Source organism: Bos grunniens, chromosome 3 (genome assembly GCF_055505025.1).
Source record: "Bos grunniens cultivar Pamir isolate PY7600 chromosome 3, Bosgru_T2T1.0, whole genome shotgun sequence".
NCBI lineage: Eukaryota > Metazoa > Chordata > Mammalia > Artiodactyla > Bovidae > Bos > Bos grunniens.
In genome coordinates this window covers 40,227,871-40,241,318 of record NC_141167.1, presented here as the reverse complement: position 1 = coordinate 40,241,318, position 13,448 = coordinate 40,227,871, and the positions used below count along the sequence as shown (strand labels likewise).

General features: G+C 38.9%; 1 protein-coding gene across 23 annotated transcripts in view; it reads right to left on the bottom strand.

The window, feature by feature from the left end:
• The window catches only part of UBE2U (ubiquitin conjugating enzyme E2 U), a 70,057-nt gene that overhangs the window by 2,800 nt on the left and 53,809 nt on the right, over positions 1-13,448 (bottom strand). For 16 of the 23 annotated variants that reach the window (XR_015160198.1, XR_015160201.1, XR_015160200.1 and 13 more), the window contains one exon: positions 3,883-3,977. Coding sequence is in view for 16 of the 23 variants with exons in the window: in XM_086390354.1 (XP_086246480.1) it covers positions 3,883-3,977 (95 nt within the window). In the remaining 7 variants the exon portion in view is untranslated. Of the gene's footprint in view, positions 1-3,863; positions 3,978-8,762; positions 9,395-11,157; positions 11,700-13,448 lie in introns of those variants that run through there. The other 7 variants (XM_086390359.1, XM_086390363.1, XM_086390362.1 and 4 more) reach the window with 3 other exon arrangements.

The following is a 13,448-nucleotide window of genomic DNA, read 5'->3' as shown; positions in this document are numbered from 1 at the left end:
ATGCTGCACACAGCTGACCACTCTACACGGGATAGACATTGTGGGCTCATGGAGGTTTCTATGAAGCCCTCACATCTGTAAAAGTGAGAGTGTGTGAAGAGTTGCATGAAACTGCTGTCTGAGAAAACTGCCATGTATGATACACACAGCTCCTCAAGAATTATGGCCTCCTCTTTATTCCCACCTCCAAAATTTGAGATAAATTTTTTTCACATTAGCAAATCATGATATGCTAACCCTTCTCTGCAAAAGGGAAGCACAGAGTTCATTTCTTTTCTAGCTGAGTCATATTTCCCTTTGGTATTCTGGATAAGCTCACTCTTGCTATATTATAAACAATCACAAGATCCCAGTGGCATATGACAGCAAGCATTTGTTTAGGTCACACATCTACAGGTCAGCTGAGTGTTGGCCTCTCTGAGTTGGGAATGGTTGGGAAGCTTGATTGGGAAGCTTGGTGACCAGAGGGCTAGTCCAGGCATGCTCTTGGGATGATGGAAGAGGTGAAAAAGAGCAAACCAAATTGCACAAATCCTTCCCAAACTCTGAGAACACCAGTTCAGTTGCTCAGTCGTGTCCGACTCTTTGTGACCCCATGAATCGCAGCACGCCAGGCCTCCCTGTCCATCATTAATTCCCGGAGTTTACCCACACTCATGTCCATCAAGTCGGTGATGCCATCTAGCCATCTCATCCTCTGTCGTCCCCTTCTCCTCCTGCCCTCAATCCCTCCCAGCATCAGAGTCTTTTCCAATGAGTCAACTCTTCGCGTGAGGTGGCCAAAGTACTGGAGTTTCAGCTTCAGCATCAGTCCTTCCAATGAACACCCAGGACTGATCTCCTTTAGGATGGACTGGATGGATCATCTTGCAGTCCAAGGGACTCTCAAGAGTTTTCTCCAACACCACAGTTCAAAAGCGTCAATTCTTCAGCGCTCAGCTTTCTTCACAATCAAACTCTCAAATCCATACATGATCACTGGAAAAACCATAGCCCTGACTAGACAGACCTTTGTTGGCAAAGTAACATCTCTGCTTTTGAATATGCTATCTAGGTTGGTCATAACTTTTCTTCCAAGGAGTAAGCGTCTTTTAATTTCATGGCTGCAATCACCATCTGCAGTGATTCTGGAGCCCAGAAAAATAAAGTCTGACACTGTTTCCACTGTTTCCCCATCGATTTCCCATGAAGTGATGGGACCAGATGCCATGATCTTAGTTTTCTGAATGTTGCGCTTTAAGCCAACTTTTTCACTCTCCTCTTTCACTTTCATCAGGAGGCTTTTTAGTTCCTCTTCACTTTCTGCCATAAGGGTGGTGTCATCTGCATATCTGAGGTTGATATTTCTCCCAGCAATCTTGATTCCAGCTTGTGCTTCTTCCAGCCCAGTGTTTTTCTGAGCACATCACACCCCAGTAAAATGCCATTGGTTAAAGCAAGTAGTATGGCAAAGCTCAAAGTCAAGGGTCAAGGGAGTATATTTGGCCCGTGGTGGTAGAACAAGATAGGGAGTGAAAATTTCTGAACAATAATCTAATTGGTCACAACTTCTTAGGTTTAGTATCTTAGCAATAAGATTAGACACAAAAGAGAGTCTACCTCAATGTCAAAGTGGACATGGTTCAGCACTAAATTAAATGAAATTAAGTGAGTTTCTGGACATTCTTTAAAACATTCTCTCTCCCAGCTCACATTTCTTACTTTTTCTCATTCATCATGAGTTTATCCCCCCTTTCTCCAAAATCACAGGGCTGCTGAAACCATGACAACTCTACCCCATTCGATCATTCATTTGCTCATTTGTTTATGAGCTCTGAATGACTACTCCATGCCTATCACTGTGCAGAGAGGTCAGCAGCCCCTTCCCTCAAGGAAGTCACCTTCTATTGAATGAGACTGGCCATAAAGAGACCATTATAACATGGCACGTGTGGTGGGCAGACTCTAAAGTGACTTGTTATGATCTCCACATTCAGGTGTTAACACCTTTGTGTAATCCCCTCCCTTTTGAGCGTGGGTAGGATTTGCTACTTGCTTCTAATCAATGAAATATGCCAAAGGCAATGGAATCTCATCTCCATGATCATGTCACATTACATAAGATTCTACCTTGCTATGGGACTTGTTCTAGAGACTCTCCTTGTTGGGTGGATGAAGCAGGAGGCTGTGTTAGGAAAGCCCACATGGCAATGAACTGCAGGCAGCCTTAAAAACATAGGAAAGCCTCCAGCATACAGCCAGCAAGAAAATCTTCAGTAGTAAAGACAAAAGGGAGTGAATTCTGTCAACAGTTCTGTGTATTCACCTCAGTGAGCTTACAACAAGCAGATTCCCCACTCGAGCCTCCAGATGAGAATGCAGCCCAGCTGATACCTGGATCACAGTCTAATGAGATCCCAACCAGAGGGTCCTGCTACACTGTGCCTTGTCTTTGAGCACACAGAAATTGAAATAAAAATATGTGTTGTTTTAAGCCAGTAAGTGTGGTAATTTGTTACATAGCAATAGAAAACTAACAGAGCATGATAAGGCATGATAGAAATGCTATGAGAGCCCACAGGGAAAGTTTCTTAGAGAAACCTGAGTTGAATCTCAAAGGATTAGGTACTAGAAAGGAAGGAAAAGGAAGCAATGGTCTTTGGGGGGGTGGGTATAAGAAAACGGTGCACCTCTCAAATTTTTTTGAAATGAAGACAGGAATAAATAACCATGACCTATTAAGTCAGTGTGGTGTTTATGGTATTAGTAAAACATCAATAAATGATATCGCTGGAAAGGCAGACAAATATTAGAGTATTAAGGACTTTGCCTTATCAAAGGGTAGACATTTTCTCCTGAAGGAAATGATAAACAAGAGGTTTTAGATATGCTAAAAACATAAGCAGATTTGAGCTGTAGAAAGCAGTTTGACAAAGCATGAACAGAAATTATTGTCATCATCAACTTAACCAGATAGATATGGAGCCTGGGAACAGAAAGTTAGAGACAGGGGAGTAGGACCTTGAAGAATCACTGATTGAAGGTTACTGCCTGTGCCTGTGAATTAGATGTGGTTGTGTTTCAAGGACAGGCAACAGCAAAAGCAGTAACTAATAGTTCATAAGACTTTCCAGTTCACAAAGAATTTTTACCTATGTGGAGTCATTTATTCACAAGAATCCTGTGAGGTACGGAAGGAATCCTGTGAGGTAGGGAAGGATTTTGGAAACAAATACATATTGGACATTTTCCATGTACCCAGCACTAGCTGAGGATGAAGAAACTGAAGCTCAGAGGTTAAGAGGCTGTCCTAAATTACACAGACCTGCTGGCTCCACCCAAATTCTCTGACCCCAAACATTTTGCTTTTCCTTCTACAGTAGCTGATTTCCATGATAAATTACGAGCTCTCTCTTCTTGCTTAAGACCTGCCCCCAATCTGCTCCAAATGTTTCTTTGAAAAAACTTTAATTCTTAAAAAAAAAAAAAAATACCCAAAACATTTCAACTAACTTATTCCTTTCTTTTTAGCCATATTGCAGTTATCTCTAAATCTAAAATGAGCTCTAGGAGTCAGTTTAGTGTTTTACTTATTTTTGCTACTTTTATACATTTTGAAATTTAGCCTTGGATTTTCAAATTGTGTATTCCCCTATTAAAGGCTACAAAAGCTTGAGAGTAAAACTAATCCATTTTTTTTTTCAAAGTTCCAATTCTTATGTAAGTAGTTTACTGAATTTATTGTGTTAGAAAGAGTGAATAAAGCAACTTCAAAAGGAGAACAAAAGATTAGACCTCACATATTTCAACTTATTTGAATTAAACAAAAATTTAAATGCATTAATACGACTAGTATCTTAGTCCTAAAAACAAAGTAAAACAAATAGATCAAATTCAGTTTACTTGGAGGTATGCAGACATAACTTCTTCCAGTTTGATAATTGGCTTTCTGAGGCTTTATATTTTCTCTAGCAACCCGAGATATGGCAGCAATATACCTAGAATAACAAAAAGAAGAAGCTGTCACTTATGAATATAAATGGAAAGGCCAAACACAATTTCTAGAAAAATAACATTTAAAAAATAACTGTTAACTTTTGATGTCAATGTGTTGAATAAGTTGGTGAGTTTTTTTCCCCACTCTGTTTTCTGGAAGACTATGTATAAGGTTTGAGTGACCTATTCTTGAAACTTAGGTTAAAAAAGCCTATGAAAAACATCTGTACTTAGTTAAAAGAAGAAGAAAAAAATTGTCTAATTTCTATGAAGTTTGGGAAGTGTACATTACTTTTGAAAAAAATAAGGCCAACAAATCCGATGAACCCAAGGAGCAGAGCAATGAGTTTTGACTATGGTGCCATTCTGAGTATTGACTAATGCAGTGGTAAACTGAAATTACTCTGTATGTGTTATGCCATGGAAAAGTATCTAGAAAAGTAAACAAATATGGTGTTAGAGTAATATTTTAAGAATAATAAAGACATCATTTGGTATAACAAAGGTATGTTAATTTCTTAGAGCAGCCATAATAAACTACTACAAACATGGTGACCTAAAATAACAGACATTTAATTTCTCTTGGTTTTGGAGACTAAAGTCTACAAACAAGGTGTTGGCAGGACCAGGCTTCCCCCAAAGGCTTCAGGGAAGAATCCTTCTTTGCCTCTTCCTAGCTTCCGCTGGTTCCCAGCAATCCTTGAAAGAGCTGACTCATTTGAAAAGACCTGATGCTGGGAAAGATTGAAGGCGGGAGGACAAGGGGACGACAGAGGATGAGATAGTGGGATGGCATCACCGACTCAATGGACATGAGTTTGAGTAAACTCTGGGAGCTGGTGATGGACAGGGAGGCCTGGCGTGCTGCAGTCCATGGGGTCAGAAAGAGTCAGACATGGAAACTGAACTGAATTGAGCAACTGAACTGAGCTGATGAAACTCTAGGTTAATGGACAGTGATGGAGCTGGTGATGGACAGGGAGGCCTGGCATGCTACAGTCCATGGAATCGGAAAGAGTCAGACATGACTTGAGCAACTGAACTGAACTGATGAAACTCTAGGTTAACAATTTCTTTTTAACACTTTAAAACTGGCATTCATTATCTTTTGGCTTGCAAGTTTTCTAAGAAGAAGTTATTGGTTGTTCTTATCTTTGTTCCTCTATATGCAGTGTGTATGTGTGTTTAACCTTCATTGCTTTTAAGATTTTCCTCTATCACATACAAAAATCTTATTTTTATATGTCTTGGAATGGTTTCTTTATTCTTCTGCTTCTTGGGATTTGTTGAGCTTCTTCGTCTCTGAGTTTGTATCTTTCATCAAATTTGGAAAATTTTCTGCCATAATTATTTCTTTGCATATTTTTTCTGTCAGTTTTTTTGGGATACACCAATTACATGTATCTTACACCACTTAATAATATCCCACAGAGCATTGGGACTTCAAATCTTTTTTTCTCACTATGCTTACGTTCAAGAGTGTTTATTGCTACATTTCAAGTTCATTAGTCATTTTTTCTTCAGTATCTAATTTGCTTCTTTCCATATAGTTTGTATTTAAAGTATTTTATATTTATTTTATCTCTGGATGTTCCCTTAGTCTTTTGTATATCTTCCATTACTTCTCCTTATATTCATGATTTTCTTCAGATCCTTGAGTATATTTCATAAGATGTATAAAAGCTGCATTAAGGTTCACACTTACTAATTCTATTATCTCTATCAGTTATGGATCTATTTATACTGATAGATTTTCTTTTGGCTATGAATTATATTTTCCTGCTTTTTTGTACAACTGATCATTTTTGATGGGATGATGGACAATGTAAATTTTATGTTGCCGCGTGCTGAATTTTGTTATTTTCCTTTATATATAGTTGTCCATTGCTGCGGCCTGAAGCTCAGTATATTACAAATCAGTTTAGTACTTCAAGGTTTGTGTTTAGGCGTCCACAGGGGTCCAGAATAGCCTTTACTTAGAGACAAGCTCAGTCGGTAAAGCATCTGCCTGCTATGTGGGAGACCTGGGTTCAATTTCTGGATCAGGAAGTTCCCCTAGAGAAGGAAATGGCAACCCACTCCAGTATTCTTGCCTGGAGAATCCCATGGACAGAGGAGCCTGGCAGGCTACAGTGCATGGGATCGCAAGAGTCGGACATGACTTAGCCCTATCTTTTTTTATCTTTATAGCCCCATTCCTAATGTATGACCTTTCTGAAGCTTCCATCCAATGTCCTTTGAATTAAGAGTTCTAGCCACTCTAACTAGTAGGAATGCACACCATTTCTAGCTCTGTAAGTCTTGTATGAATTCCAAAACAAACAAAATCATTATAATCTTATTTTCCTCAAAGCAAACATGACTTCAGTTAGAGAACAGTATAACTTGATTTATACCTTTTCTCCCCCAGTGGTAAATCTTTGTCCTCAAAAACTATATAATATTAATATTTCCTCTTTCATTTAAACATTTGCCTTTATCTAACTGAAAATATAAATTATAAAAAAAATCTTGTCACAATTTTAAAATTAAAAATGCAATTAAAATGACTATAAGGGAAGGTGCAATAATTTATTAGGTTAAAAATAACAAAACAAAAAAATCTAATGCTTGTTCTTATTAAATTCTTGTATCATTTTGGTGGCTCTGTAAACTGTTACACATTCTTGAGAAGTTGCTCTACGTACAAACAAGTGTCATAAAACTTATTACATCCTTCCATCTAGTAACCTGACTTTCAGTAACAAGCTCTAAGAAACTTCTTGGCCTCCTTTTTATCCTTCCCGTCAGGTAAAATATACACTAATAAGCCTTTAGGGAACCACAGCTGTCTTCAGTCTTACCTTGCTCAGACCAAGGCATAAGCAAATTCATGCAACACATTTCTGTGGCCTTGGGGAGTGGGGTAGGTTGTTGTAGGGGTAGGCAATGGCAACAGGGAAAGAGAGAAAAAGAAAAAGAGAGATCACTCTCTCAGAAGTGTTATATGTGGGAGCAGAACCAAAGAAATGATTCCCTTTTTGGCAGGAGGTGGGAGGTAGCCTAGGATGTTTCTGAATTGAAAGCCCTCTTTCTGAAGAAAGATGGAAAAGGAAGCAGCCTTAAGCCCTGACACTGTCTATAATACAGGAAGATCCATCAGATTCTGTGCTGCAGCCAAAGATCCACAGTAAAATCTGGGGGCAACTTTCTGAGAGAAAAACTAATGAATCATATCCATAAGAGAGAAACAATAAAGAGTAAAAAAATTTCATTAAAAAAAAAAAACAGCTGAGAGAACTGGGTGTGTTTATTGTGAAAAAGAGAAAACTTAAGAGGAGGAAAGAGAAAGACATTATGACTATTTCTGAGACTTAAAGGGCAAGTCCACAAAACAGAGGAGCCTTACCTGTGTTGCTTCGAAGGACAGTAGCAGTACTTTCTCATCTGCCACAACGTGCGTGCCTGCTAAATCTCTTCAGTCATGTCTGACTCTTTGTGATCCCATGGACTGTAGCCTGCCAGGCTCCTCTGTCCATGGGATTCTCCAGGCAAGAATACTGGAGTGGGTTGCCACGCCCTCCTCCAGGGCATCTTTCTGACCCAGGGATCGAACACCTCTTTGGCACTCAGCCTTCTTTATGGTCCAGCTCTCATATCCATATACAACTATTGGAAAAACCATAGGTTTGACTATATGGACCTATGTTGGCAAAATGATGTCTCTGCTTTTTAATATGCTCTCTAGGTTTGCCATAGCTTTCCTTCCAAGGAGGAAGCATATTTTAAAATGGATTTTCATGTGTTATATCAAAATACCAATATAAAACTTCCTTATATTTGTAAAATTTACTCTTAGTTGTACTGTATTTTAAATAAAGGAGTTAATATTCATTGTTTAATGAACAGTAAACATATCAAACATCTCTTACGTTTCCTTACTTGGCAGGCAGGTTCTTTACCACTAGGGCCACCTAGAAGCCCCTTCTGCCACAGCAGTCTCCCCTGAATCATGCTTTCTACCCACATCAAAAGCCAAGGTGCTTAGTGTCTGAGCTGATGCTCAATCTCATCAAATAAGGCATGCCTTGTAGCATCTGGTAGGTAGGCCTGGATTTGAATTTCGGCTCTGTCGTTCACTGAGTGTGTAACCTTAGCGAATTCATTTTTTTTTCTTTTTTTCTGTTAAAATCTTCTTTATAATATGGAGGCAATTTCTCATTTTCTGGATGGCTTTGCAGACATATGTAAAAGTGCATAATAGGTGTTCAAGAAAAGTCTGTTAAATGAATGAAAGAAATTTGGAATAGCTGAATATCACAAGATATTAGATTTAAGCTTGAAATAAGGAAGGTTAGAGCTACTTGAATGTTCCTGAAGTACTGAGCTTCCAGTCTCTAAAAATATCTAAGTAGACACTAAGTAAAATTATTTTTTAAAAGAATTTTTCTCCTCTAATTTTTTCCATGTCTTTATTTTAAAAAGGACATTTGAAATACTCATTCTAATGCCATTTCTCTCTTAACCACAAGATGGCACTCAAGGTTTAATCTTTGGGGAATAAAAAAGTAATTCCTGCTTAAAAATGCCTTAAATATGTAATTATGTAAACCTACAAAAACAATGTTTAACTTCAATAATCCTGAAAGGATAACACAAGCATACATTAAGTTAACGTATCCAGAATAGATACTTCCTATATAACTGGAGAAACTGGAATCAAACAGTTACATTAAAGGATGATCACATATTTTTGTGAGTTAAAACACACAGTCAAAAAATCAGACACTAAAGGAACTTAGAAACAATGAATATTAACCCCTTTATTTAAAATACAGTACAACTAAGAGTATATTTTACAAATATAAGAAAGTTTTATATTGGTATTTTGATATAACACATGCCAATCCATTTAAAAATATGCTTCCTCCTTGGAAGGAAAGCTATGGCAAACCTAGAGAGCATATTAAAAAGCAGAGACATTATTTTGCCAACATAGGTCCGTATAGTCAAACCTATGTTTTTTCCAATAGTCGTATATGCATGTGAGAGCTGGACCATAAAGAAGGCTGAGTGTCAAAGAATTGATGTCTGAATTGTGGTGCAGGACAAAACTCTTGAGAGTCTCTTGGACTGCAAGGAGATCAAACTAATCAATCCTAAAGGAAATCAACTCTGAATATTCATTGGAAGGATTGATGCTGAAGCTGAAACTCCAGTACTTTGGCCATGTGATGCAAAGAGCTGACTCACTGGAAAAGACCCTGATGCTGGGAGATACTGAAGCAGGATGAGAAGGAAGTGACAGAGGATGAGATGGCCGGATGGCATCACTGACAATGGACATGAGTTTGAGCAAACTCCAGGGGACGGTGAATAGCTGGGAAGCCTGGTGTGCTGCAGTCCACCGGGTTGCAAGGAGTTGGACACGACTCGGCAACTGAACAACAGAAACAACAATCCATTTTTACTAAAGGGCTTCCCTGGTGGCTCAGAGGTAAGGAATCCTCCTGCAATGCAGGGGATGCAGGTTCGATCCCTAGGTTGGAAAGATCCCCTGGAGTAGGAAATGGCAACTCACTCCAGTATTCTTGCTTGGAAAACTTCATGGATAGAGGAGCCTGATGGACTACAGTCCAGGGGGTCACAAAGAGTCGGACATGACTGAGTACACATGCACAACCCATTTTATACAGAAGAAAAAAGGAACTAACACTGTTTAATAATAGGATTAAAATCGATCCAAAACCACAAAACTTTTCCACAATAGCAGACTTGACTTGTGTTAGTAATTGGGTAGGTAGTATTTTTACATGTACCTGAAAAACTTAAGCTTTTAATAAGCACATCTTCATAGGCAGATGGGAAATAAAGTTTCAGTTTTCAAAAACAGTATGTGTTTATCAATAACTTTGGGCAAGTTGGTTAATCTCTTTGTGCCTCATTTTTTCATTCAGTTCAGTTGAGTTCAGTTCAGTCGCTCAGTCGTGTCCGACTCTTTGCGACCCCATGAATCGCAGCACGCCAGGCCTCCCTGTCCATCACCAACTCCAGGAGTTCACCCAAACTCATGTCCATCAAGTCAGTGATGCCATCCAGCCATCTCATCCTCTGTTGTCCCCTTCTCCTCCTGCCCCCAATCCCTCCCAGCATCAGAGTCTTTTCCTGAGGTGGCCAAAGTATTGGAGTTTCAGCTTTCGCATCAGTCCTTCCAATGAACACCCAGGACTGATCTCCTTCAGGATGGACTGGTTGGATCTCCTTGCAGTCCAAGGGACTCTCAAGAGTCTTCTCCAACACCACAGTTCAAAAGCATCAATTCTTCGGCGCTCTGCTTTCTTCACAGTCCAACTCTCACATCCATACATGACCACTGGAAAAACCACAGCCTTGACTGGATGGACCTTTGTTGGCAAAGTAATGTCTCTGCTTTTGAATATGCTATCTAGGTTGGTCATAACTTTCCTTCCAAGGGGTAAGCGTCTTTTAATTTCACAGCTACCTCTACATTTCCTCCACAATCCTGTCTAGAAACCCAGGAGTGACAATCCAGTTGAAGAGGGAAGCTAGGAACCTTGTCATGAGGCTGTGTCTGTATGACAAGGGAAGTGGTCTGACTTGGAGTGTAGGTTGATTTGCTGTGGCTTTGAAGGTGGCTGATGGATATTCTTGTGGGTTACACTTACAGGCGTGTGCTTATGCTTGGAGGTGTAACTGTCTGCCCCACAGTGTGGCCAGTGCCATCAGGAAATGCAGAGAGAATGCATGGCATACAGTAGGTGTGTCATGTTAGTTTTGGTTTCCTTTGTACTTCAGGTATGGACAAGGGCAATATTCTTTCCCAAAGTCACACCGAATGTAAAACTTCTCCAGAATTGCTAACTTTTATTAGATAACTTGCTGGCTGACAAAGCTTAGATGACTGCCATAGTTCCTTCCATGACCAGATAAGCAATCACTAGGTATAGAGTATGATGTAAAAGTCATGTTACATGTGCTTAAGTAAGGATAGTCAAAAGAAAAGCTTGCACTGCTTTCCTAGTTTGTAGCTTTCCTTTTCTCTGGAGAAAATAAATATGAACTACTGATTAGATTCTAGGTTCATATTCTTTCCCATGTCTTGGTAGATATAAAGCCTTTTCATGAATAGCCAAAAGTCCGGCAAGAAAGAAAAAAGACCTTAGAAATGAACACCAAACCAAATGATTGGTTCATGAATATTTATGAGCTTGTTTATAATGACAGTGAGTTCCTATTAATACTAACTAAAAACATGTGTAAAACTTAAGAATTTGCATAAAATATTCATGACAGTCATTTATATTTCCAGTTTTCAATCACTGCTCTATGACTATACCCTTAGAATACCCCAAATATAATCATAATCAGTACATTAGAATGGGCCCCAACATTTTACTTTTCCTAAAATTAACTGCCTTCACATTTAATCCTTTTATTAAGTGGGAAAACAGGGTACGTATGTATCATTCAACTTACACGAATCAAGTGCCTACTAGTTGCCAGGTACCAGGCTAAGTGCAGAGAATACAAAGCTACAAAAACAGTCCTGCCCCGATCATTCTGCATGAACAGATGAATTTCCCTACCACAGGCACCGAAAGAGACAGGGACAGAGCGCTGCAGAAGGACAGGATGGGGGGACATGGGAGCCTGAAGCAGGGACCGTTCCACAAAACACACTTGAGTTGGATCTTCATGCCATCCTTGTGGGGTACTTTGCCAGGCTGAAGAGATAACAGGACAGAGAAGGGAAAAGAACCATGGGTTGAGTGGGATTGAAATACATGTGGCCTTGACAGGTATTGATTTTTTGTTTCTAAACTAAGAAAATTTCAACAATTTTACATGTTTCTATTTTTATTCTCTAAAAAGTTGGGGAACATGGGCTTTTGTCAGCCCCTCTCCTTGGGAACTAATATTTACTGAAGGTCCATATACTAACACTATGTGGTTTTTATATATACGATCTCATTCAAGAGATCAAATGCAAAACCACTTTGCAAAGTAGGTAATATCTCATATAACAGATAAGGAGATAAGCTCAGAGAGGGTAAGAATTTGCCCAAGATCTGTCTGACACTATAGCCCACCCCCTTACCCCATGCTGCCCAGAAAGAAAGAGTTTGCATGTGACAATTGATCTAGGGCCACAGCAAGGAAAAGATGAATAACAGTGAACCGCAAGTGGGGCGTACTTTACATGTACCAGATACCGTCTGAAGCGTTTTACATGCACGTATCAGTATATTTAATCCTCACAATCTCCTTGGGAGGTGGGTAGAGTTATTACTGCCATTTAATAGATAAGGAAACTGAGGGACAAAGCAGTCAGATAACATGCCCGAGGTCACAGAATTGGTAACTGGCAGAGCCAGGATTCAGATGCAGAAAGTCTGGCTCCCATGTCCCTGCATTTAAGTGCCTCACGTCCCACCTTTTAACTCAAACCAAATCCTAACTTGAGACCCTGCTGGGAAAGATATCCCAGGCAGAAAGCACAAAGTGGTGAAAAGATCCTATGTTCCCAAACAATAGGGAAGAAAAAAAAAATTTAGGGTAGCTTATGAATCAGTCTTGATTGATGGGGGGATGGGAAGACAGTAGGGAGAGGGCCACGAGGCAGAAGGGATAAGTCTTTTTCCTGAACTGTGTAGATGAAAGACTCTCAATTTGCATTTTCTGGGTTTTTTCAAAGGGGAAATTTCCTTGTGAGGAAAGCATTTTCAAATATTAAAACCATAGAGATGCATAAAGTATTATATTCCATGTACACATAGACCAACTACTCACTTGCATAAATTCCCAAAAATTTTACTTGAATTTCGTGAATTGACTACTTTATTATACCTTGTATATTTTGATAAACAAGATTTTTATTAATTATTTAAAAAAATGGATTCTACCATACTTTATATTTTTGCATGCAATAAAATTATGTAGATAAATATATCTTTTAAACACTTTAAATATTGTTTAAATCAATGTTTTGTTATCATCTGATCTAAATATATTCTCATCAACCACCAGATGGCATAAGGTGTGAGAGTTTTATTCTGACAGGGTTACCATGCACATGATAATCTGACCTATAACTTCAAAATAATGTATTTTGGAAAATGTTCTAGCACTCCAACAGCTCACAATTATTTCAGCCATATGGGAGAAGTGGGTGGATAAGGTGAAAATGACATTGTCCTACTCCTTCTACATTTTGAGTTCTCTGGGACTGGCCTTACATAATGAATCAATAATCAAACAAATAAAACAAGGTAGTTCTGTCAGAGGAAATTGAAAAGGAAGTCATGTCAAAGCAAAATTAACCTTATATTCTACGTAGGTTTCTTTAAGCGAAACTTGAAACATGCCTTCCAGAAAAAAACACAAAAACCATGCTCATACTTCAACTTCTGCTCTGTAAAAACTTTTCTAATGCTTGCAATTTACTCTGAAAGCGGAAAAGTATCCATCTAATG